The 26,016-nt window shown below is 36.9% G+C and overlaps 5 protein-coding genes across 5 annotated transcripts; 4 read left to right on the top strand and 1 right to left on the bottom strand.

The window, feature by feature from the left end:
* The first annotated feature begins 282 nt into the window (after positions 1–282).
* LOC147282234 (pentatricopeptide repeat-containing protein At2g20710, mitochondrial-like) lies at positions 283–3,011 on the top strand. Its single transcript, XM_086248636.1, has 2 exons — positions 283–642; positions 1,592–3,011. Exons 1-2 carry the CDS (start codon positions 340–342, stop codon positions 2,888–2,890), a joined length of 1,602 nt encoding a protein of 533 aa, XP_086104762.1. The 5' UTR covers positions 283–339; the 3' UTR covers positions 2,891–3,011.
* A 5,106-nt stretch (positions 3,012–8,117) lies between these two features.
* On the top strand, positions 8,118–10,588 carry LOC147282233 (nucleic acid binding / methyltransferase). Its single transcript, XM_086248681.1, has 5 exons — positions 8,118–8,599; positions 8,681–8,839; positions 9,507–9,588; positions 9,779–9,961; positions 10,303–10,588. Exons 1-4 carry the CDS (start codon positions 8,255–8,257, stop codon positions 9,928–9,930), a joined length of 738 nt encoding a protein of 245 aa, XP_086104807.1. The 5' UTR covers positions 8,118–8,254; the 3' UTR covers positions 9,931–9,961; positions 10,303–10,588.
* Positions 10,589–11,565: 977 nt separating this feature from the next.
* Positions 11,566–17,097, top strand: RBL15 (RHOMBOID-like protein 15). Its single transcript, XM_086247507.1, has 13 exons — positions 11,566–11,706; positions 12,442–12,607; positions 13,266–13,569; positions 13,704–13,736; positions 13,837–13,928; positions 14,025–14,098; positions 14,205–14,299; positions 14,415–14,484; positions 15,244–15,425; positions 16,187–16,244; positions 16,343–16,399; positions 16,626–16,697; positions 16,787–17,097. Exons 1-13 carry the CDS (start codon positions 11,683–11,685, stop codon positions 16,790–16,792), a joined length of 1,233 nt encoding a protein of 410 aa, XP_086103633.1. The 5' UTR covers positions 11,566–11,682; the 3' UTR covers positions 16,793–17,097.
* A 532-nt stretch (positions 17,098–17,629) lies between these two features.
* LOC147282231 (universal stress protein A-like protein) lies at positions 17,630–19,382 on the bottom strand. Its single transcript, XM_086248676.1, has 3 exons — positions 19,092–19,382; positions 18,277–18,395; positions 17,630–17,870 (listed from the first exon to the last, which is right to left on the bottom strand). Exons 1-3 carry the CDS (start codon positions 19,380–19,382, stop codon positions 17,780–17,782), a joined length of 501 nt encoding a protein of 166 aa, XP_086104802.1. The 3' UTR covers positions 17,630–17,779.
* Positions 19,383–22,423: 3,041 nt separating this feature from the next.
* On the top strand, positions 22,424–23,864 carry LOC147282230 (small ribosomal subunit protein eS28). Its single transcript, XM_086248066.1, has 2 exons — positions 22,424–22,590; positions 23,430–23,864. Exon 2 carries the CDS (start codon positions 23,431–23,433, stop codon positions 23,626–23,628), a length of 198 nt encoding a protein of 65 aa, XP_086104192.1. The 5' UTR covers positions 22,424–22,590; position 23,430; the 3' UTR covers positions 23,629–23,864.
* Positions 23,865–26,016: the final 2,152 nt, after the last annotated feature.

Genomic DNA, 26,016 nt, shown 5'->3' with positions numbered 1-26,016 from the left:
ATATGCATATGTTCGTCAAGCTCTCGACAAGCTACCGAGCGTTCAATAGTGTAATTTTTCCAACCCCTACGACAGACTGATTGGGCTGAAACTTAAATTTTTTATTTGGCCGGATTTTCAATTAAAATTTTTTCAAAAACTAGGTTTCTAAATAGTTTATTAAAAAAAAAAAAAAAAAGCTACAGGCTCTCCTTCTAGCCATGTAGTATAAGTGCTTGCAAAAAAAAAAAGGCTTAAACCCTTCTATTGCTCCGAACTTCACTATTTTCGACCAAAAAAAAACTTCACTATTGTAAAACCCCCTCTTCCTCTCTCTCCCTTTTATCTCCCTCTCTCAAAATGAAGCATTCTCGCTGGAGTTCCGTACTGAATTTCTACTCTCGTTTCCGTCTTCGAAACGTACCGGCGAGCGTTTCTCTGTACTCAACAGCCTCAACGCTCACATCTCAGACCCAGAGAAAGCCCCGGAAAGGCTCATTCGACGCTCTTTACCGTCGGATTTCGCGTAACGGAGATCCTACGGCCTCCATTTTCCCGGTTCTCGACCAGTGGATCGAAGAAGGCCGACCCTCAGACAAGCACGCCCTCGTCACTATCATGAAGGAGCTCAGGCACCACAGACGCTACAAGCAAGCTCTCGAGGTACTAATTTCTGTTTGGTTGCTTAGAAAGTGTGGAAATGAAAAATATTTTAGAGTTCTTACTTTTATTTTTTAAAATTTTTTAAAATTTTATTTTGAGCGCAATGAAATTGAAGAGTCAATGGATTGAATTATGCTAATTGAGTAACTTATTTGTGTTACTATCAGCATTTGAATGCGTATACATCTTAATTGTTATATGTATATTCTTTTCTTTGAGGTACTCATTTCTGTTTGGCGGCTTGGAAAGTGCCGAAATGAAAATATTTTTAGCGTTCTTATTTTTATTTTCTTTAATTCATTAAAATGTGATTTTGAGCTCGATGAAGTTGAATTGTCAATGGATTGAATTATGCTAATTGAGTAACTTATTTGTGTTGCTATCAGCATTTGAATGCATTATGCATATACAGCTTAATTGTTATATGTATATATATGATTCTCTTGGGGTACTAATTTCTGTTTGGTTTCTTGGAAAGTGTGGAAATGAAAATATTTTTGGGTTCTTACTTTTATTTCTTTAATTATTTAAATGTTATTTTGAGCTCAACGAAATTGAGAAAATCAATGGATTGAATTATGCTAAGTAACTTATCTGTGTTCCTATCAGCATTTAAATTTACATGTAGCTTAATTGTTATATGTATATGTATATATGCTTGCTTTGCTACTCCTTTTCAAGATAAACACATTGTGTCATACTGTTGTGGAGAGAATATTCAAGTCATAACAAGCATACTCTCTCATAGTAGTTTAGATGGCTAAGGGAGAGAGCAATGCTATAGGCTTCAAAATATCTCAGCCCATAGGCCATAGCTTCACTTTCACCATGAATGTGAGGATGTTATTGGTAGTAGCAAAGCTTGCATCTTCTTAATGTTTGGTAGTAGCAATGTCTGATATGTTAGCAATCCAGCTTCTGATAATTATGTTTGTTTATTTATTCCCAGATCTCAATTTGGATGACTGACAAAAGGTACTTTGAACTTTTGCACTCTGATGCTGCCATCCGGCTCGACTTGATTGCAAAAGTTCATGGAATAGAAGAAGCTGAGAATTATTTTAATAACATTCCCAAACAATTAAAAGGCCTCCAAGTTTACTGTGCTCTCCTCAACTGCTATGCCCACGCAAAACTTGTGCAAAAAGCAGAGGCCATCATGCAGAAGATGCGGGAAATGGGGTTCTCAAGGACATCATTGGCATACAACGTTTTGCTCAATTTGTATCATCAGACCGGAAAGTATGATAAATTGGACACTCTGGTTAAGGAAATGGAAGATAACGGCATTGGTTGGGACAAATTCACATATGGGATCCGGCTCAGTGCATATGCAGCTGCTTCTGATGTTGAGGGGATTGACGAGATAATGAGAAAATGGGAATCCTATCCTGAGTGTCATAGCAAATGGACTAATTATGTTGTTGCAGCAAATGGTTATACTAAAGCAGGACATGTGGACAAGGCTTTGGCAATGCTAGAGAAGTCGGAGGAACTGATATCAAGCTCTAAAAGAAAGAGGATAGCATTTGAGTACCTTATGACACAATATGCAGTACTGGGGAAGAAAGATAGTGTTGTGAGACTATGGGAACTTTACAAGAAGCACTGGAAAGTATACAATAAAGGCTATATGAGCATAATAACGTCACTCTTGAAGATTGGCGACATTGAAGGTGCTGAGAAGATCTTTGAAGAATGGGAATCCAAGAATTTAACTTATGATATTCGTATCCCGAATTACTTGATTGGTGCTTATACCAGAAAAGGTCTTCTTGACAAGGCTGAAACCCTTATTAACAGGGTAATAGTAAAGGGTGGGAAACCTAGTACAATGACATGGTATTATTTGGCAAAAGGGTATGTTGATCATGATCAAACTGAGAAGGCAGTTGAGTTGATGAGGAAAGCAATTTTGGCTTCCTGGCCTGGTTGGAAACCAGACAAGAATGTTTTGGCTGCCTGCCTGGAATACTTGAAAGAGAAAGCAGATCTGGAGGGAGCCGAGGAATTTATAAGACTACTCGGGGATAAGTCTTTTATAACTGTAAATATACAGGAGAGATTGTTGAATTATATGCATAATAAGGATTCAAACTCTGGAGCACTAGGTGAAATGGAATTGGATGGTCCAAATGAAGATAAAGAAATAGGTGGACTTTCAGAAGAGGAGGGGAATATAGCAGTTAGGACTTCGGATCCAACTAACAAAATCATTTTAGATACTGATTCCAAATACCATTGCTGAGAGCCTGAGATGTAGCAAATGCAAGTCAAGTGTGGGCACTTGTGAAAATGTTCATGTGGATGAAGCTGAGATGTATTCAATTTTTTTATTTTTCTGCCGATGAATACATTTCTTTTGTTTCTCTTGGCTAGGGCTGGGTCGGTAGCCCGAAAAAACCGAACCGCAACCGGAAGCCGACGTAACCGAACCGATTTACACCGGTCCGATGGCTGACCGCCTAATCGGTTCGGTAATATGACCGAACCGTGGAGGGGGCGGTGCGAAGGCGGTAGACAAATTCGTAAACCGTCGGTATACCGATACCGACAGTATATATATTTATTATTATTAATTTTTTTTTTCTTGTTTGATTTAAAATTTACCGTTGGATGTAGGGTACAAGATCTTTATCATGCACCCTACACCACCAGATCCTTAAAAAAACCTAAATCATCTCATTCTGTCTCTTGACTCTCTTCGGTCTTCACTCTCGACTCTCTTCGTCTTTGCATCTCAGCCTACACCAGTAACACCACAAACCACACAACCACCATCTCAGCCTACACCACCACCGCTCAACGCCACCACTCACCTCTCATCTCTCATCTATCTTCTATTCTCTCATCTCTCATCTCTCTTCTTTGTCTTTTTTCTCTGCGATCTCCCTCTGTCTCTTCTCTTTCTGTTCATCTGAGACCACCACAAGTCGAACCCAGCCATAACTACCATAACATCCAAACTCCAAAGTTCCAAACGCCACCACCACCAGAGGTAAGACCACCACGACATGTAAATTTTGAATTACAATTTTAGGGTTTTTAAAATTGGGGGTTTAGAGTTTCGGGAAATTGGGGCTTCTAGGGTTTAAAATTGGGGGTTTTTGGTTTTTAAACTTTTAAATCAATTCAATTCGTGATATATGAATTGAAATTTCACATTGGAATTTTAGGGTTTTTAAAAATTGGGGGTTTTAGGGTTTCGGAAAATTGGGGCTTCTGGGGTTTTAAATTTGGGGTGTTTGGACTTTAAAAGTTTAAATTAGTTCAATTCAATCATGAATTGAAAGTTCGACTTGGAATTTTAGGGTTTTATGGTTTCGGGAAACTGGGTTTTTTGGGGTTTAAACTTTTAAACTTTAAAATTAAGGGGTTTTAGGTTTCAATTCACATTGTTTAATGTTTATGATTGATTGCTGATTTGCTAACAATGTGAATAATTTTGTATTGTAGGAACTAGTTGATGAGTGCTTGCTGAAGTAGGGAGTGCTTGCTGGATTGCTGCATTGCTGCATTGCTGAAGTGGTTAGTTACTAAGTCTAAGACTCTAAACTTCTAAAGTGTATTGTTGAATGCTGACTTGCTGAGTGTATGCAATTGTTGAATGCTGAGTGCCTGAGTGTATACAACTATACATAAATACATAATACATATTGATATTGTTGAATGCTGAGTGTATATTGTATAAGACTATAATTTATCAACGTGTAAGTATAAATTTATAAGCAACCACTATAAGTTATAAATTATAATGTATAATTAATCTGTTTATAATATAAGTTATAAATTATAATGCATGATTAATCTGCTTAGTAAGTTAGTATGTATCAAATGCTTGCTACCAATATGTGATGATTAATGTATGTTGACTATGTTCTGTTGTAGAGTCTAAGGTTTGAGTTAAATAATTATTAATGTATGTTATGTTGTGTTTTGTTGTGTTTTGTACTTTTGTTATAGAGTCTAGGATGGAGTCTAACCAATCAAACACACAGGGTGCCTCTATTAGTGTAAATGCTCCTAGTATAACCTCAGGCCCACCCCAAACAACACAAATACCTCCACCTATATGTCCTACACCCATACCCCAACCAGAAAGTAACCAACCAGAAAGTAACCAACCTGAACCCCAAGATGAACAAGGAGAGTCTGAACCAGTGATGGCTAAGAAGAGTAGGGGTTCTGATGTGTGGTCATTTTGCACCAAAGTTACCAAGCAAAATTCAAAAGGGGTCATGTATCCTTGGGCTGTTTGCAACACTTGCAAACATGAAATGCCTGCCCATGCCAAACACAATGGGACAACTGGTATTAGGAATCACATAGAGAAAAAGTGTCCAAACAATCCTGGTTACAAGGGAAATGTTCTTCCTAAAGGCCAATCCACTCTAACACAAGACGGTATGGGGGCTCCATTGGTTCCCCATACATTTAATCAAAAAAGGCTTGAGGAGAAGGTTGTTAGGTGGGTGATAATGGATGAAATGCCTTTTAGGGTGGTTGAGGCAGCTGGTTTTAAGGACCTGATATCTGACTTGTGTCCCAAGTTTAAGATACCAGATAGGAAGAAGGTTGCTGCAGGTGTCTTAGACTTATTCAATTTGGAGAAGGCTAAAATTATGAGTGTTATAGGTGATCAAAGGGTTAGTATCACCACTGATACTTGGACAAGTGTCCAAAACATTAACTATATGGTGGTCACTGCCCATTTTATGGACAGTGAGTGGAAATTACACAAAAGGATAATTAATTTCACAAAAATCACAAGTCACAAAGGTGAAGACATAGGGAGGTGTTTGGGGAGTTGTTTGAGAGGTTGGGGGATTGAAAAGATCTTTAGCATTACAGTTGATAATGCTTCTGCCAATGATGGGGCTGTAGAATACATGGCCAAGAGATTGAAGGAGATGAATAATTTGATGTTTGATGGGATGTATTTACATATGAGATGTGCTTGTCACATACTCAATCTTATAGTTAAGGATGGGTTGAAGGAGCTGGCTAGCTCAATAGAGGCAATCAGAAACTGTGCCAAATACATTCACTCAAGTCCTGCAAGGTTAGACAAGTTTAGGGAGTATTGTGTGGTGTTGAAGAAGGGGGCAATGAGCAATGTGCCCATGGATGTTGTAACTAGGTGGAATTCCACCTATAAGATGCTAGATGGGGCTGCTAAGTTTAAATTGGTGTTTAAAAGGATGGCAGAGGAGAATGCTCCTTTTGTGAATTATTTTAATGAGAAAGAGGGTGGTGGCAGTAAGAGGGTGGGGCCCCCAAGTGATGAAGATTGGGAGAAAGCAGATGCATTTGTTCATTTTCTGAAAAAAATTTATGATGCTACACTGACCTTAAGTGCAACCAAAACTGCTACCTCTCATCTATTGTTTGTTGTGTTATCTGAGTTGCAAATAGAAATCATAGAAAAAACCCAAATGCATAGTAATCTGGTTTTGATGAAGGTGGCAGAATCCATGCTGACCAAGTTCAATAAGTATTGGGGTAGTTTTGAAGGCTTGAACAAATTGGTTTTTGTTTCCCATGTCCTAGACCCTAGATACAAACTTGAAGCCATCAAAACAGTGCTTGAGGAGACTGGGGCAGATGCTGAAAGGATCTCACAGGTTGTTGGTGAGATTAAACAGTGCTTGTTGAATCTGTATAATGAGTACAGAGGGGCAGGCAGCAGCAGTGTCCCAGTGCCTCCAACTTCCAGCCAGCCTGTAGCACCAGAAAGTGGACTTTCAAGACTTGAGTTGAAACTCAAAAGGAAAAGAATGGAGGAAGAAGCAGCAGAGATTAGCAATGAGGTTGATAAGTATTTCAGTGACCCTTTTGAAAAATTAGAAAACAATAACTTTGATCTCTTAGATTGGTGGAAGGTGAATCAATCTTGGTATCCAACACTTGCTAAGGTTGCAAAAGATATACTCTCAATCCCAACTTCAACAGTAGCTAGTGAAAATGCTTTTAGCTTGGGTAGGAGGATTGTAGATCCCTTTAGAGCTTCCTTGACTCCCAAAATGGTAGAGGCACTAGTGTGTACTAGTGATTGGCTTAGAGCTGAAGATTTCAATTTCTACAAGGAGCCAGCTGATGAGGAAGTGGAATTCTACAAGGAACTTGAAGATTTAGAATCCACTCAATACAGTAAGTTACTAAGTTTAATACTTTGTTTATAGCTTGCATTTTTGGTTTATTACATTCTTGTATCCTGCTGCTTGTAGCTTGCATTTTTTGTTGTTGATTGATTGTTTAAACTTTAAACTTTAATGCCTTTGATTTCTTTTTGCAGTGTGCACTAGTTCACACTCAACAACAGTAGCATGAAGTTGGTTACTGCTGAATGTTGCTGCTCAAGGTATGCAATAATATTGTAGCTGACATGCATTTTCTTGAATGTTCCTGCTCATGATTTGTATTGAATGTTGCTGATAGTAAAAAGTTAATTTGTTGATAGCTGATGAAGGTTAGGTTCCTGCCAATCTTAGTGAATGGTCAATGGTTGCTTGTTGGTGAAGGTCACATTTTTGTGAATGGTTTAACTTGCTCGGTTGCTGATGAGAAATTGAGAATAGTGCTTGGCATGCAGTGCATGCTTGTTGTTGGCAAGTTTTATTTAGTTATGTATATTACTATATTTTTATTTTGATAATAGTTTGTAATTTGAAGTTTCAACAAACTGATATTGTAATGAATTAATGTTAAGTATGTTTAAACATTTTAATGGTATGGTTATTTACTTATTTTATTTAACTTATTTTCTTAAGTTGCTTGTGAGTTGTGACTGTATAATTGTGTAAATGTTTTAGGCCAATTTATGGGTTTAAAACTACCCATAATGTGTTTTAAACCCAGAAATTGGCCTAAAACATAACCACAAACCTATAAAAAGCCTCACATTTTGGGCCCAAACCGAAGCCCAATAATCATATTTTTGGCCCAAATGAAGCCCAATAACCATGGTCGGAATGGATCCAGACCGAACCGTTCCGATCAATATATCGGTATACCGAAAAGTCGGTTGACCGATCCTGGCGGAGGCGGAGGCGGGACGAATTTGGCCATTCCGACCAGTGTCGGTTCGGTGGTCGGTTGGGGTCAATCGGTTCGGTAACCGTACCGAACCCAGCCCTACTCTTGGCTGTGTCTGACCATGAAGTGTGATGCTCATGTACAATTATTAACATCTAAACAATTTTACTTGTGAAAACCTTAAATCCTAAACAATTTCCTTAAACTATAAAGGTGTTAGTGGCGTTACTCTTTTGTACAAATTTGAATTTTAAATAATATGATAATATTTCTCATTTAGTTTTAGTGGCTCTAAATTAAATATTTTATATTCTTTTACACTTATGAGATAAAGTGCAAAAAAAACCGATGTCTCATAAGTCATAAGTCATAAACAAGTACAACCTAGGAAGAAATAAATAAGCCATCAACTATTTTAAGAAGCTTTCCCTAACCATTTTAAGTAAAATCCCGATCCCATGCTCACATTAACTAACCCCCTCTCCAAACACACCCCATTCCTCCCACCTAAACTCGTTACTCGTTAGTTGTTAAGCTTCCTTCCTCAGCTTCACTCTTCACCGCCACTCTGCAAGAAATGAAACCACACCACAACAACAAAAACGACGACGTCGAAGTCGACGACGACGACACACCGACCCTAAGCCTTCAAGCCCTAGCGGCTCTCAAGGAGTTCCTGGCCGAGCAAACCCAGTCCTCAACCGACGACACCACCGCCGCCGATGAGAGCCGAGGAACAGACTCGGCACCGGCGCCGGCTCTGCTCTCCGAGGACTGGAGGCTGAGCCAGTTCTGGTACGACCCTCACACCGCCCAAACCCTAGCCCAGGAGGTTCTCACTCTCTGCGAATCGGACTCCGACCCGGCCTCCACTCGTCGGGTCGCTTGCGTCGCTTGCCCCTCGCTCTACGCCTATCTCAAGGTCATTTTCGTCTGTTAGCTTTCTGGGTTCAATGCTTTCAAATTTCTGTTTTTGATTTTTTCTGGTTTTTTCGATTTTCAGAGTATTGATTCTGATGTGTCCGTACAACTGCTTGAATATGACAACCGGTTTGGGCAATATGGTAGTGATTTCACGTTCTATGATTACAACCGACCTGAAGACTTGCCCTTGGAGCTCAACCATGCTTTTGACATTGTAGTTGCTGATCCTCCTTACTTGGTGAGCAAAATCATGCTTCTTTATGTCATTTGGTTTAAGAGCATTCGTCTTTGTTCACTTTGTTTTAGTGAAGTCAGTTTGTTCGGTGATTAATGTTACAGGCATTTGCTTTTTCATTCATGGGAATCTGCTGTTTTAGTAAACAAAAAAATCTGAATCTTCATGCACTCTGTACGAGGCTGCCTTATTTGGATTGAGAAATTTTGGAAACTAACACTTTTTTTTTTGTATGTCCAAAAAGGGTTATTTGGATTGAGGAATTTTGAAGTGCATTCTACTATTCTAGACTTTCTAGTGCAATTGAATTACTGTATTTAACAGTTTTGTGTGATCAATATGTACCACATTGTCATTGACTGTGTACATTGCTTTGCCACATCTCTCATGGAGGTGAGCTGGAACCCATTTCAGCAGAGATGGGTCCCATGTGAGTCCCACATCAGGGATGTGGTCGTTATACCGTTAGTAAATGTGGCACAGATAGTTTTACGTGTCTTTTGGTGGCTTCAGCTCCTGTTCCGTGTTTTGGCTACTTATTTCTGGTCAAGGTGATTTGGGAATATGTTTTTTTTTTTTTTTTTCTGTTAATCTGGCTGTGAAGTTATGGTTTTCTAGTGTTACGATGCTTACGAACAATTTTCTGACATTGTATCACTGATGTTTACAGAGTCAGGAGTGTTTGGAGAAAGTCACTCAAACTATTTCATTTCTTGTGCGATCAGAAAAATCGTGCGTGCTTCTGCTCACAGGTAGACACTGCCCAATTTCCTTCCTACAGTATGTATATAGTTGGAAAAACATAGGAAGGCTATTGCCATTCATACACTGTAAGATTGACCAATGAGATTATTGTTGTAGAAATATAAATTAACCAAATATTGTTCATAGCATCTTCCAGGTTTGGTGCATCTAACTAAATCGTTTTATGATGGCTTGCAGGAGAGGTGCAGAAAGAGAGAGCAGCTGAGCTCATGGGATTGCTTCCATGTGGTTTTAGGCCTCGGCACGCTAGCAAACTAGCAAACGAGTTTCGTCTGTTCACAAATTATGATCCTGTGACGAGATTAGGAGGGTGGGATCTAGAGAAGTAGAAACTCTTTCTTCTCATTGGATCCTAAACTTGTAAGTGAAGACTGATTGGGGAAAATTTCTTTCTTCCTACATGACAATATGTTATGGAAACCCTACATTTATTGCACCATATATTTTTTTATTCTCAATGTCATCTCCACGTGTCTATAGGTTAATGCTATAAACACGGTTAGTATGCATGCTTAGGACCAAGTATTTTGCAGACAATTAACAGTAATCTGCTTTTTTATTTGCTTATTCTTATTTAAAAATTGGGAGAGGCAATATTGTTCCGAGCAGGATGTACTCATTGTACGAACGTTTTCATTCTTTCTTGTCTTTCAAATTCTGATGGTGACAAACTTGGCTATTTTCGTGAACTTTGTTTGCAGATTCAACAGCTGGGCAATCGCATATTCTGGATGCTAGAAAGATGATGACAGAAGCCTCATACTTCGTCAAGTCAGGCTAAAGCAGTGCAGTATGTACTGCTATTCTGGTCTGTATTATTATCTCTCGCTGTGCTTCCATTTCTCCAACGCTCTCGCCCAAATTTGCTAAGCTAAACTTTGATTTGCTATGTTGACTTGTTTCATGCAAAGGTTCAAAGGATATAAATGTTCCTTGTTAAGTTCTTGAAGACAAATGTCTCCATATCCTCTGATCTGTTGTAGAATAGCAGTTCTCTCTCTCTCTCTCTCTCTCTCTCTCTCTCTCTCTCTCTCTCTCTCTCTCTCTCTCTCTCTCACTTCCCTCTATGGGTGTTTGTGTGTTTATATTTAGGTTTTGAGTGAGGGGAAGACGAAGAAGCACGAATATGAAACTTGAAATTCAAAAGAGATAATTGCTATTGCCTATCATCGTTTCAGCTATTGATGTTAGTTCAGTTAAGCGTTAAGACTCATGGTCATTTAAAACGCTGTTCATATGCCACTGCATATTGCCCCCGATTTATATGACGGTTGCAGAAAGGCCCAATCCATATCCAGAGTTCCAGACATCAAAGACTCATAGCCCTTTTCAACAATTAAAGTGAAAGGGGGCATGTGTTGATTTGCTTCATAATTTTTAGGATTAGGTATTCAATCCAAATTTTCTTTTATTCGAAATATCTTATTTAAGAAAAAAAGAAACTCATTTTCCATAAAAAGAAAGTTAAAAATGCTTAATGAATAAACACTCATTACATACTTTCCAATTATAAATAAACCCACTTGTTATAATTAAACAATTCAAGTTAACATTATAAATGAGAATCCAAACGCTCATTGTAATTGTTGGTTAGGTATAAATATGTTCTATTAAAAAAAAAATTTGTATGTATTACTTCTTGTAGTTGCCTATTAACATTTCACAACTAAGCGTGATGGTAAAACTACAAAGTCGACAGGCTTGTATTATTTGTGAGCATCTTTCCTTATTCATTCAACCATTTTTAATTTTCGCTTGAAAAAAAAAAAAAAAAAAAAAAAAAAAAAGGAGAGAATTCCATTTGCATAAAAACCTTCTAGATTAACCCGGAATCCAAAACTAATGTGATCCAAACCGAAATCGCATCGCAACTCACGTTATTCATTATTGCTTTTTCGGGCCAACCCGCCCGTACTACGACCCGACTTGAAAGCATTCGCGGACTTTGGAGAGTTCGAGATTCCCCGCACAACGCACATAACATAGTGATCGGTGCTGCAAAGACTCCAACTAACATTTTTTTCAAAACGAAGTCACAGAGAGAGCGAGAGAGAGAGAACAAACCAAGGCAAAGCAAGAAGATGAGACCAAACATCGTTTCCGAGGTAAGCTTTTATCTCCGATCTAACACATTCTCTCTCCTATATTCTCTTGCTTCAATTCAACCTCGCCCATTTCTCAGAGACTTCTAGTTTTCTCTTTATCTTTTGTTTGGTTGCTGAGAAAATGCGGAACTGGAAATTAAACGAAACTGAAATTCTGAGTCCCGTTAAGTTAAGAATGAGGTAAAATTTTTGCTGAAATCAGTATATATTGACCAGTGGACTTTAGTTCTTTGAGTTTATCGAATTGGAGCAAAATTCGCAGTTGCTTCATATACACTATTCTTTTCAATTTTTTTTTTCTTTTAGTTTTTATTGCTTGATATATATTTATACTTTACTTTGAGTGAAATGCTGGGGGTATTAGAAATTTCTTGCTTCTTTTATTTTCTTCTTTGTGTTCCAATCTGTCTTGGGTGTGTTCGTTGTGTTTGGCTTCAATATTATGAAACTTAAATAAATCGTGGATTAAATTTTGGAACCCTATGTTTGCTTTCATTATATTTTGTTTTACAAAAATTCTATAATTTTTAATTGGTATTTACTTAGGACAGTCTTCATAAGGTGTGATGGTGTGTGTGTTCTGAGATCATGTTTTACACTTTTACTCACTAAAATGAAATACTGTCCTTGTTCCATTAATTTTGCAACGGACACAATATTTTCATGCAGAAGATTATTTTTCTAAAATTTATGGGTTCTAGTAATTTCACATTGTGTATGTGTTTGGGTGTATAGGCAGGATTGCAAACTAGGTTGGGGCAATGGTGGGAAGGCATTCCTTTCCTTACTTCTGCGGTGGTTTTTGTGTGTGGAACTATTTACTTGATCTGTCTCTTGGCTGGCTACGACTCCTTTTACGAAGTTTGTTTTTTGCCCTCTGCAGTTATCTCGCACTTCCAAGGTAAATTTCTGAAAGTGAAATCTGAGACAATTGGTACATTCATTAATTAATATCAGAATTCTTGGTTGTGTCCATTAAACAAATGAATGACATAATCTAAGACCACTGTATCATGTATATATGTATAGTATTGAACTATTTGGTGTTCTTATATCTTTACTATTTCTGTAACATTGGAAATAAGTTGTTGCATGGATGTGGATGCTTTAAGTTATAAGAATAATTTAGTGACTTTAACACCAATGCTGCTAAATTGATTTGGTTAGTCCCTTGAATTCTGCTGTGTATACGTCCAGCCCACGGACCTAGAAACATGCCTGTAGTATCTTCAACCAGATATTGTTCTAGATCATGATCTTTGTAAACCTAAACTTTGAGCCTACCATAACAATTTGTAATTCAGTCCCTCTAACATTCAGGCTACGACACAATCTTGCCTAATTTGAAGCCTTAAATAAAAAATTGCACAGCTGCTCATTTTGATATACCGATTATTTTTTCTTTATAATCAAAAGCTTAATCTAGTTTAAGCTAAGTAATAAAAACTATTTTTGTGGGGATTTATTTTCTTAATAGAAAAAAAAAAAAAATTAGTATCCCTTTATTGTTTTGCAATCTGGCATCATCTCATGGATCAACTTTTTATTGTCTTTTTCAGTCTATAGGATTTATACCTCCACTCTGTTTCATGGTTCACTGCTTCATGTGCTGTTCAACATGATGGCATTGGTTCCTTTGGGTTCTGAATTGGAGAGGATCATGGGATCTGTCCGCTTGTTGTTCATAATCATTCTGTTGGCCACAAGCAATGCGTTGTTTCATCTTCTGATTGCACTTGTGTTGACCTATAATCCTTTTCACTCTTTTGCATTTCTCATGAATGAGTGTGCAATAGGCTTCTCAGGAATCTTGTTCTCTATGATTGTTATAGAGACAAGTCTGAGTGGACACCAAACTAGAAGGTTGGCTTTTTCTAATGCTTAAATTCAAGTGTATTATATGACATGATTTTGTCACTTTTCACCGAGAAATATCTTCCATTTCTGGCCAATGTATTGGGTTCTACTAACTCACAAACTTTCCTTCTGCTCTGCAGTGTGTTTGGACTCTTTAATGTGCCTGCTAAGTGGTAATTGCAATAACATGCTTTTGGGAAGTTTAATTCTTTTCATTTTTACGTTTCCATATGCTTTAGAAGTTTGACATATTTACTTGAATATCTATTTCAGGTACGCATGGATCTTGCTGGTAGTGTTCCAGCTTATTATGTCAAATGTTTCATTACTAGGACACCTATGTGGCATTTTGTCTGGTTTTGCATGTAAGTTTCGCCCTTTCTAATCTCCTATCTTGTTCTGCCATACATGTGATGTGACGAAGTTGGTGGGAATGCTATAATGTCGTCTTTGCAATACAGATACTTACGGCTTATTCAATATCCTCATTCCTGGAACGTCCTTCTATTCTACAGTTGAGGCATCCTTGTTGCTTGTAAGTCTTTTACAGCTTCTGATAATTGATCAATTTGGAAATTCACTATTATTATTTTTATCTAATTCCACCTATGCATTCTTTTAAAAAACCTTTATGCTTTCAGTCAACTTGTGTGAGGCGTCCTAAATTTATTATGTGCACTGGTGGGAATCCTTCAGCTTACATCCCTACATATTCAAGCCAAGGTACAACATCTGGGTAAGTTATCACATTTTTTTTTTCTCTCTCTCTTTACTGATTTTAGGTAAGTTCCTTTTCTTAAAAGACTATAGTTGTCTATATTATAAGATTCAAAATATATTTTCTTAACCAGTGGATTATTTTCGGGAAACATCTGGAGAAACTTGTCGTCATGGATTCCACAGAGGGAAACGTCTGCACAGGTATTGTGTTTATCACCTTTTGAGGATCTTTAAAGGTGTTTGAGAAATAAATGTTTTACCTTTGAGTCAACTTTTAAAGTACACACTATTTTTGCAATTATCAACCTGTATGCCAAGGTATGGATTGTTTTTGGCTATCATTGTTAAAGTGCTAACACTTTTAACAAAAGAAGTGTTTACATATCAAGGTTATGCTGGTTACTATTTGTAGACAGGCCTTATGTCTGGTGAGGACTTTGACTCGTTTGTGCCATATTCTTGATTCATGTCATTGTGGCTGAAGGTCAATTGGTATTCGACATCATAAGTTTGAGTAGTATATTTGGTCTACCTTTGTGAATCTCAGTGTATATAAATTTTACAAAACTGCCTTCTTACTACGCAAAACACTTAGTTTTAATGAGTTTTGTTGCCGTGCATCAAGGCTCACTATGGCATCAATACATGACACATTAGTTTCTCATGTCTCTGTGGCAGAAGTAGCTGTTGGACTTGCAGGTTCTGAATTAGCAAGAATCATGGTTGGAGTGGTCATTAAGATCAACTAAAATTGTTTGCATGTCTAATGAAAACTATTCTCACTTTAAAGAATAAAGGTCAAAAGTTCTTTTTTTACCTTTTTGTTTCAAATCAACTGATCTATGGTCCTATGTGTTTTGCCCACTTTACCCACATCAGCTTTAAACCTTTTAGCCTTCATTTTTTTGTGAATGTAGATTAACTTATTGAATTTGGGAAACTCCTATTGAAATAATGCAGTCAACAGAAGACAGTCACATGTTTCCTGGGAGTGGAAGGACACTCGGAGCTGGTCGAAGCCAAATGGTTTCTGATGTTAATTCAGAATCAAACCTACAGGTTAGACTGTTGGATAATAGCAACTCAGAACACCCATCAGACATGGCAGTTATTGGTACAGGACAGCAGCTATCTGATGGAAGGTATTAGGAAAACTTTCTTAGTGCATGCTTTATAACATAACTTAGTTGTTTTTTTAGGTTTACAAGTAATTTGGTTGTATATCAGATGTGAAGGCTCTGATGATCCTTTCTTGTTCTTTTACTAATGCATTGTTGCATTGGATTGATTAAGAATCAGTTGTGGGGTTATGTTTTCTTCATGACATGAAAAACATATGTAACAACTGAAGTTGATTACATTGGTTAAGGTGTACCAGTCATTTATTCTAGATGTACAAAGGTTTAATCTTAATATTTGGGGTGGTAGTGGTGATTCTGGAAGTAACATTGTTAGTGATGAATCACTATTGACGGCATGTATGGCACGTTTTACAAATAGAAAGTGAACTTTTCTGTGGTAATCAATTAAAAAATAATGCTTTGGTTTTTGTGACTTGGAGAGTAAACTCATCACCTTACAACCTCAGGTCTGGTTCATGTCTAAATGTTGCAAAAACAGAACCTTTACATTGTTGAGCTTTGTTCTCTTAGCCTAAGAGTTCCCTTAGGTCTTTTTATTGGCTCTGAATTGCTGCCAGGCAAGCCTGATTCTTTGCCAAATCTGGTTGAGCTTTTTTCACTGGCTTGTCTTTTGCATACATCATTTGCCTAGTCCTCACTAATACGAAATTGTCAAAATGCTTCTTACTAAATTAGGTAATAAAGCAATACTAGGCAGTATGCTTTCTGTGTTTCTATGGCTGGAAAATGGTACTATCTCTTCTCTTTCTTGGTATTTTTAGGCGGCCAACAATAAATAATCCAGTAGCAGCTGCGACAGAAATTCCTGTACACCACCAGGTTTGTCCTTTTAATTAATTAGTTTAGTTTCCCTCTCCAGTTCTTCCAGTTCATCTGGTTTATAAACATCTCTTGGTTTACTTGTCTGTTGGATGCAGGATTATGTTGCTTCTGAAGAAGAAATCCAAAAGCTTGTATCAATGGGTTTTGAAAGGGTAAAGAATTAAATCCACCTGTATTTCTCCCTAATCAAATGAGCAAATCATCATATAGTTTGCATTTTTTCAAATACAGTGGTTTATATTTGTAGAGCTAATAAGGATACAAGGTTAGTGATGAAATATGCTGCCACAGTAGCATAGTTCATATTTAGAAATGTATAGCTCATGCTTGTTGTAATGAAGATCGTTGAATGTTAATGTCTTGGTGTATGGGCTACAGACACAGGTAGAAGTTTCTCTAGCAGCTGCAGATGGGGATCTTAACGTGGCAGTGGAAATTCTGAGCCAGCAGGTCTGTTTCTGAGTCTTGAATTTATTTCCACACCGGTGTTGACGTTGAAATTTCTGTTTTTAACTATGGGGACCGGGAATTATCTGCAGGGCTAGAATGCAAGCAAGCAAGCTAAATTATTTGACTTCCCAAAGATGTGGACCTCCATTGACCCAGTTTGATTGGCCTAGTTCCACTGTCCCAAAGATCTATGTGAAGTTCCATATTTGTATACAGTTGTGTATATTGTTTGAGAGAGGCATGTGATTGTTTGGCTTAGGGAAATAGATTCTGAATGGGATAGACCATACACTAACATATGTTAAATGAAAGCACACAAATGGTTCATAAAGGTATTCTAACATGTTTGAGCGTAGGGAACACTGGAATTAAATTTAATATGCAGCTTAAACTTTGCATTCTTTGCGTCCCGAAAGCATTATTTTACATATAATGTAGAATACAACTGAATATTTTAGTTGTGGCACAACTGCACCAGTAATGGCTAGAAAAATAAGTTTCACCATTAGTTATATAAGCTCTCAAGAATCAAACTGGTTTTTTTTTTTTTTTTTTTTTTTTTAAGTAAAAAGTGGCATCACTTTGGTATGTCTTCTGTGGGGAGAAGTTCTCTTAACATAGAATTTGATATGTTATATTTCAGATTGTCAATATGAATCATTAGAATTTAGATGTATTCTTCTTTGTATGTGTGTAATATGAGATTGATAGTTTTGTTGTGTAGCAATTAGACCTTTACCCATCTGAACAATATTTTTACTTGTTTTGTTGATGGGATATTTGATCACAATATGTAAAAGTCGAATAGTCCAGCATTAGTAGCTGAATGAATCTTAAAATGTAAAATTAATTGGAAGCCAACAAAATGCAAGTTTTATTAAATCAGATGATATGTACCTCACTACCTGTGAAGACTTTCTGAAATTAAATGAACAAAAAGCTTATGCTAAATTTATCGGAAGAAGAAACCAGTGATTACAAGAAGGAACTTTACACTTGATGGTTTACACCTTTTGCAGTAGCAGTGCTACAAGTTGCTCTTAATATCACAAACCCTAAGGCCATGCATGGCCAACTCCAAGCTATTTCCCAGACTCCCTTGGTGGCTTCACGATTACAACTGGACATACTGCATGATGTGCACAGTAGTCACTCACACTTCCTAAGAATGCTCTGCACCCAACAACAAAAATTATACAAATGAAACATTATGATGCCATAGTGAGTTCATTACTCTTACAGAAGGACTTATGTAGAGAGTTGATTTAAATTTTTAAAACATTTCCTAAAAAATACTGCCAGGTATACCAAATTATGTTTTACCAAATTTGCCATCCAAAATTTGGTATTTCTAGCATTATTTGGTATTAAAATATGAGTATGGGGCGAGGCATAAATTCAGATTGAATATTTATGTGTGACTTGAGGATGAAAAGATACTGAAGATTTTCCTTGTTACCAAACAAATGAGTTGAAACCAGTGGCTATGTCTCATCATATATGGATTGTCCTAGTGGATCAGTGGAATAAATTAGCTTGATTAATTGGTACTTAAAAGTCTTAATTGTTTTGTACTCACCTCTTGATCATGCCAAGGCCACGACTACCAACCACCAGAAGATCTACATGCATCTGCTCGGAGGCTTGGCAAATCATGTCCTTTGGATCTCCATTCAGAATTAGAGTCTCTGCTTTGACCTGCATCAACCAATAAGGTTCAATATATACATATTCCAAATGCCTAATCCCCATATGTAATTTATACACATAAATATTAAAATAGGTACGTCATGTTTCATTATGGCATGTTATATATGTTCTCGTACGAACATATCATTACAATAAAACATGAACCTGCATATGTTTACTATTTAATTAACAATACATGGTTGAGATTCACAATCTTACAGCATAAGATTTCAAATGATCACCAACAATTCCTACCTTAATATACATATATAGTTACTTTGTATAATTAATGTTGTATTTGACATATTGTGAGAGTGTGAATGTGAAACATACATTGGCTTTATTATTGGCTTTATTATGTTATATATGTCTCTCATTTTCCCCTTCAAAATTCATTTAGACTCACGTTGACCTTTGAATTACCTCATGTTTTAAATTGTCTCATTTCGTCAAATATGTTATCCTTGTAGTTAGTTAAGCTAACCTACGCAGTAAAATATTGATGAACGATGCGTTAACTTGACTAATAAAACAACAAAGTGGGTTAAAATGAATTTTTGGACGACAAATTGAGAATAATTCAATATAAACTAGTTATTAGTCTAGTGTTATTTATCTCTAATATTAAGAAATGTTTCGAATTCGAATAGTTGAGCCGTGTTAACAGAAATTAAGCCTAAAATATTTTGATAAATATATATATACCAAGTTATCTTTGCATATCTGCAAAGCACGGGAGAGTATGGCTGCAGAATTCTCCTCTTGGGCCTTCCGCACCGATTCCATCATCGACGGCGTTGCATAGTAGGTGGCGCCGCCGGGCCCCGCCGGCGGCACGAGGTAGTGCTGGAATGGCTGCATAACATGGACCAGTGTCACCATGCCCACTTCATCATCATCAACAGCTTTAGACCCATCAATAAAGAGATGGTCAAGGGCCCACTCGAGCGCATAGAAGCTGCAGTCACTTTCATCAATGGCCACCATCACCCTCATCGTCTTCTTCATCATCACTGTCCCTACTGCACCTGCAACACCAGTCGTCGTCGCCATATCTATCACTCTCTCTCTTGTGGTTTTGGTGTTTATCGCTGTCTGAGCTAGAGTCTCTCTCGATCTGGTGCATGTGTTTATAAATGAGTTTGCTTTGTGACACGTGGACCCTGGGTTTTTGTGTTTTTGACGAATGCTTGATTATGCACCTGGTTTGGGTTAGAATGGGGATCCAACACACACATACGTGGAATGTGAGAAGAAAACTTGGCAACCACAGGTTTGCCTACGTGGCAACCATGCAAATGGAAAATTCCAAATTCACATGCAATATGGTGTGATTAGTAAAGGCAGATAGATGCGGCAAAATTTGTAGATAGACTTTAATATCGGATAAGGGGAGTAATTATTACGTATAACTGTTATACAGTATCTACGTCCACCAATATTATAACATGTATTCTTAATATTATTATTATATATAGGTGGATATAATTTTTTAGTACAATGAACAACTCTAGCTAGGACAAGATGAATCAATAGATCAATCAGATGGTACGTAGAATCTGGACAAGATCGGGAGGAGGAGGATCGAGTACGTCTAAGCACACTCAGAGCCCTAGCTTGTGAAGGCACCAAGAAACCGAGCAATATATGATCAGCAGCAGTCTATTGCTCCCTGTACACATGCCTCACCAATTAAGCATATATCTCTCAAAATCACTAATCAGTAATCTGCAACAATTTATCAACTGAAAAGAGAGGTTCAGTGACTTTAATTAACATCCCTAGATAGTAGCAACGCATGAACATCTCTAGTTCTAGCCTCCAGCTAGTCCTTAAATATTCAAGGCTTTCTAATTTTAGAGACTCTTTATATATACGTTAGGACCAAATCATATAATTAAAAATGATTTAACATTTCAATTCAAAAATAAGAAGAGCTTTAAGTTGATAAAAAAAAAAATCATTTTAATGTATATAGAGAGAGTCGAATTCTCAATTTTATAATTTGTCTCGAGCCTTCGAATTAATCTTGGGACTCACGTACTATGAAACCGAGTCATCAACATATTGAAACGTTAACAATTCGTCGTTTTTAACAAATCAGAAAATTGGTAACAAATAAGAACATGTACACTAAAAAAGAAATGACATGCCGAATCATTTTTTAGTAGGCCGACCAATTAGCAAGGGGAGATCGATCGACGACCTTTTGTTGTTATTGTCACTGTTTGTCAATAACCCCTAGTTATTGTTGCACAATTACATCCAAAGATAACGTAAAATAGTACTAATAATATTTTATTTTATCTTTTTGTAACATATACATGTAAAAAGAAAAGTCTTTGTGTGCCTACAATTAAGCTAGTAAAATACTTGTTTAGTCACCTGCGAAAATTAGTATGGACAAAATGTTAACGTGTTATTAAATTGCATGGTTTGTAAACTATATACCTAAAATCAAAACAATTGAAACTCCAAGATTTATAGTAAAACTTGATCCAAACTATGTACAAGAATAGAAAATTAATTTAGCTATTATTATTATTATCCTTTTTTTTTTTTGTGAAAGGCCCATCTGATCCAACTTCAGTTAGTTTGGTCGGTGATTCCGAGTACGTGCTTGGTTCATTAAAGTGGATCAGTATGTGACTGTGTTTTTGCAAAGGACAATATTTGGGTCACTCTCAGGGGGTATTCCAAGGTCACCCCATCCCCCCAAATTTCGATTTCGATAATACCGGTGCATGATCGGAACCGTTCACTTTTTAGATAACTAAATAAAGATCATCTTTATTAAAAATTAAATCAATCAAAAATCGTTTGATTATATAACTGTTGTCAATTAAGTAGAAAAATGGATCGTTTTCAATTAAAAAGTGATTTTTTACCAAACCGTTGATTTTTTCTATTTAATCAATAACAATTATATAATCAAACGATTTCTAATTAAATTGATTTTTTACAGAGACGATCTATAATAAGTGATCTAAAAGTGAACGGTTCCGATCATACACCGGTATTATCGAAATTTACTATTTTGGGGGAAGGGGTGACATTGGGATACCCCAGGGGGTGACTCAAGTAGTGTCCTTTTGCAAATGGGCAGGCCGATCATGGACTTAAAAAAAAACTCTATTCTAAAATATTACAAAACAATCCTAAGACTACGGGTATTTTGGTAATTTCCCTATTAATTAGGAGAAAAACCCTAAGATGGCTACTATTTGCACACCCTTTAAAAAAATCAAAAATCGAAGGAAAATACACATCTCTCTTTTCCACACCCAAAAACGAACTCCATTTTCTCTCTTTTGCACACCCCATCAACAGGCCAAAAAAAAAACACACACCCAGCCCATTCCTCTCCCTCACCGACCCATGCAGCTCTTCCCTCATCAGCCTTTTCCTCACCCAGCCACACCCACCCAGCCCTTCGCCCCCTCAGCCGACCACTGAGAGCAGCACCCGAGCCCCACCCCCAGTCTCCTCCTCTCTCGCTTTTCTTCTCTCCTCCTTCTCTCTGCTTTCTCCTTCATTCGGCACTGGTCTGCCGAAAATTTGAGTTTCCTTTGACAGCCACCTACCAAACATCCACGACCCATTCAACAGGTAGTCGCCGAACATCCATGACCCATTCGGCATATAGCCGCCTAACCAGCAACGATTTTTTTGTTGGCAGTGGTGCTTCGCTATGGTTGCAGCAGGTTGAGGCGCGGTGTCGCAGGCGAGCTCAGAGAAGAAGGGTGAGGCTCGACTTGCTAGTTGGAGACGATGTGCTCGGCCATTGGTGTTGCAGGCGAGACGAAGGAAAGAAGAGAGGGAGGAGAGAAGAAAAGAGAGAGAAGAGGAGGTTGGGGGTGGGGCTCGGGTGTTGCTTGCAGTGGTCGGGTAAGGGAAGGAGGGGGTTGGATGGGCCGGGTGAAGGAGGGGAGGTGGTTGGGGTGAGGCTGAGAATGAGGGGTATGTTTTTTTTTGTCCGAGAATGAGGGATGTGTGTATCTTTTTCTTTGATTTTTGATTAAAAAAAAAAAAAAAAAAGTCGCGCAGTTACCAGCTCTCAAACCTTAACCCTTTTCATTCATTTTCCGCGCCGTTACCTCCTCACTTTCTCTCTGAGTCTCTGTCGTTGATCCCTTCTCTCTCTTTATCTCTCTCTGCGTTGCCGGCGGCCAGCATCGCAGTCCCCACCTTCGGAGTATTAGAGGTACCTAGCTTAACCCCAATTCCCCTTTTTCATATTTTTTTGAAAGATAGACAAGATTTTAAGCTTATAATTGTCAAATTGAATTGACGTCAATGGTGCTTCTTCAGGATCATTTTAAGTTTGTGAATTTTTCAATTTCTTTGATGTGGGTATCCATTGTATTTCGAATTGTTCAATTTCTTTAATTTTTGTTAATTTTTTTTGGGAAACAGAGTCTAGTGTAATTGTAGGATTACATATAATTATCTTATAATTTGTTGGTTTTTCATCAGTTAAAATGGAGACTGATGGGAAAAGTTGTTACTTTTTTTCTGTTTATGTTGTTAATTTTCAAAGGATTTTGAGACTTGTTAATAGTTTGCATATTATGGCTAGTAATAAAAAATAAATAAAAAGATGCTTGGGTAGCTTGTTGTTAGCATATGTTAGGTATTCTTGGCTTAGATTAACTAATGTACTATGTGGTTCAAATGGATGTTCTATCCCATTCTTAGGTGCTGATACACAATTCTAATGGATTCTGATTTTTTGTTTTTTCTAGGATTTTATATTTGCCAAATACCACGAATTTATGATACCCTGTTGAGTTTTTGCGTTTCTCTGTTTTCCTAACAGTAATATTTGATATATTGGTCTCTCCACTTGATTTCTTAAGTCTTCGTGCGTGATTTGGCATTGCTACTTTGCATTGAAACATAGTGCTCCTACAATTCAAGCATGCACAGCTGCACTAGTAGATGTATTTCGTTTCTTCTTTTAGAAGCAAAGAAAATGGTTGTTGGCTTTGAACTAAATCAAAGATTCATTTTTCTAATATTAATTTTTTTTTTTGGGTGAAGAATGGAATCCGCAGTAAAGCATGCTATTGTAGTGAAAGTTATGGGTCGTACTGGATCTAGAGGGCAGGTGACGCAAGTTAGAGTCAAGTTTTTGGATGACCAGAATCGTTTCATCATGAGGAATGTCAAGGGACCTGTGAGGGAGGGGGATGTCCTTACCTTGCTTGAGTCGGAAAGAGAAGCAAGAAGGCTGCGTTGATGGGTCTTCTTTGTTGGCATTCCTGCCTCTCAGTTTTGGTTACTTGCATATGACTGTTATTTGTGAAACTAGCATCACAGACTTGAACATGATAGATGCTTCCATTTAGTTTGGATCCTATGACCTCATATGGTTGAATCCTTTGGTTGACTTGAATTTTATTTCATTTATGTTACGTTTTGAGTGCGACAGTTTTGAGTCTCTTTATAGATTGCAATCTGTCATTACCTCGTACAGTTTTGAGTCTCTTTATTCGATAATAGTTAATCTCATTGTTTTAGTTGGAGTACACCATTGTAATCTTTATGATATATTTGTGTACCTTATGAGCCTCTCCTGCCTCCCCTGAGTTGATAGGGATGATTTAGTGTCAAACCAAAGTTTCAATAAGTGTTGGATGAATATGATTAGGTGTTGGGTGCTTACATCTTTCTCGAGCCCTAATTTACTGCTGAAAACCATGGCTGAAGTTTAACCACCTTAAGAAAAATGAGGTACTGTGATACATAAGGTCATAGATTTGGCTATCACTTTTGTGCCTCCTAGGTTACTTTTGTTATAAAGAAGGCCTAAGGCTTGGGAAAGGAAGAGGCCGAGAGTTGAATTCAAATGGATTTTGTAAATGGAAATAAGAACTGACATTTCCATCAAACAAATTAATGAATTTTTCAGACAACTGAAAAATTTGAAACTTGAGCAACTAAATTAAAAACAACCAAACTTCAAGGACCAAATTGATCATTTTCCCGTATCTAAATGGATTAGGAATATGATGGCTTAAGGGTTTGATATCTTCCAAGGTAATAAAACAAAAAGTAAATGCTTAAATGAGAATGCCTCATTTCAATTCATTCTCATTTAGAAAAAATTATTGGGTGTAACGGATCGGGTTGGGCCGAGCACGATACGGCACGGCATGATTAAATGGGCCGGGCCGAATTTAGCCCATCGGGCATGGCACAGCACGAGCACAACATGGGCTAAGCACGGCACGAGCACGGGCACGAAATGAGCCCGAATTAGGCACGACTATTTTAACATTGTTTTTTCAATTTTTAGAGAATTTTTAACAAAAATATTCAATTTTCATGAAAAATAATGTTAATATTTAATTATAAATAAGAAAAAATATCATAAGATTAGTTTTATCACTCTAAAAAATAAAAATGAAAAAATGTTTGTGGGCCGGTTCGTTTAAGGCATGGCACGAGCATGAATGACCCACAGGGCCGTGGGTCGTGGGCCGTGCCAGACTTAGGTCTTAACTATATAAGTCGGCTCGAGCACGGCACGAAAGCACGATGGGCTCAACTTAAACGGGCCGACCCGGCCCATTTGACATCTCTAGGTGTAACCGACATATTATTTTTATTTCAATCAATCTTTATTTGAAATTATTTCCAAATGAGAGCAGTTTTGCTCACCCCCTTTAACTCAGGTGTATGCTCACCTTCCATCTAAAATGCTGCCATGTGTTTAAAAAACTAATATATTTAATTATTTTAAATATTATAATGATGAAAGAGAAAAATAATTTGACAGCTCTTTTCTACTTTTACCCTTATCTTTTATTACTCAACTTTTTTTCACTTTTTAATTACCCATTAACTTCTCTCTTCTCTTTTATTTAATTATTTCTAAATAAGTTTCTCTCTTCTCTTTTCTAAATATATATCGATTGGAAAAGCTTGGAAGATTTGAAAGAGTTTTGTTGTTCCTTTGATTGAATGCCAAACCCAATGATTAATGATTATAGTCTTAAACTATAATTGCTTTTCGATTTTCATATGCATCCACCAAATATCAGTGGGTTTTTCGATTTTCATATATCTATAATATACATCAATTGTTCCTAGTGCTATTTCCAGTAACATCATCGGCACAATATATATTATTAGAAATAATTAACTTCTCTCTTCTCTTTTATTTAATTTATTTAAAAAATTATTAGAAATAATTAAATAAAAGAGAATAGAGAAATTAATGGGTAATAAAAAAGTGAAAAAAAGTTGAGTAATAAAAGATAAGAATAAAAGTAGAAAAGAGCTGTCAAATTATTTTTCTCTCTCATCATTATAATATTTAAAATAATTAAATATAATATACTAACTCATGGTTAGTTTTTTAAACACATGACAGTATTTTAGATGGGAGGTGAACATACACCTGAGTTAAAGGGGGTGAGCAAAACTACTCTCATTTCCAAATTGATTTCTTCTTAATTTTGATTTCAGGTGAGTAATTATGTTATTAATTTTCAAATCTTTTTCGAAGTCATTTCCATATTGATATCGTCTTAATTTTGATTCAGGTAAGTAAATATATTATTAGTTTACAAATCTTAAAGTTATTTGGTTGTGTTTATTGCTAGAATGAACATTGGAATCA

Source organism: Dryas octopetala, chromosome 6, assembly GCF_963921425.1.
Source record: "Dryas octopetala chromosome 6, drDryOcto1.1, whole genome shotgun sequence".
Lineage (NCBI taxonomy): Eukaryota > Viridiplantae > Streptophyta > Magnoliopsida > Rosales > Rosaceae > Dryas > Dryas octopetala.
This window is presented reverse-complemented; position numbering and strand designations above follow the sequence as displayed.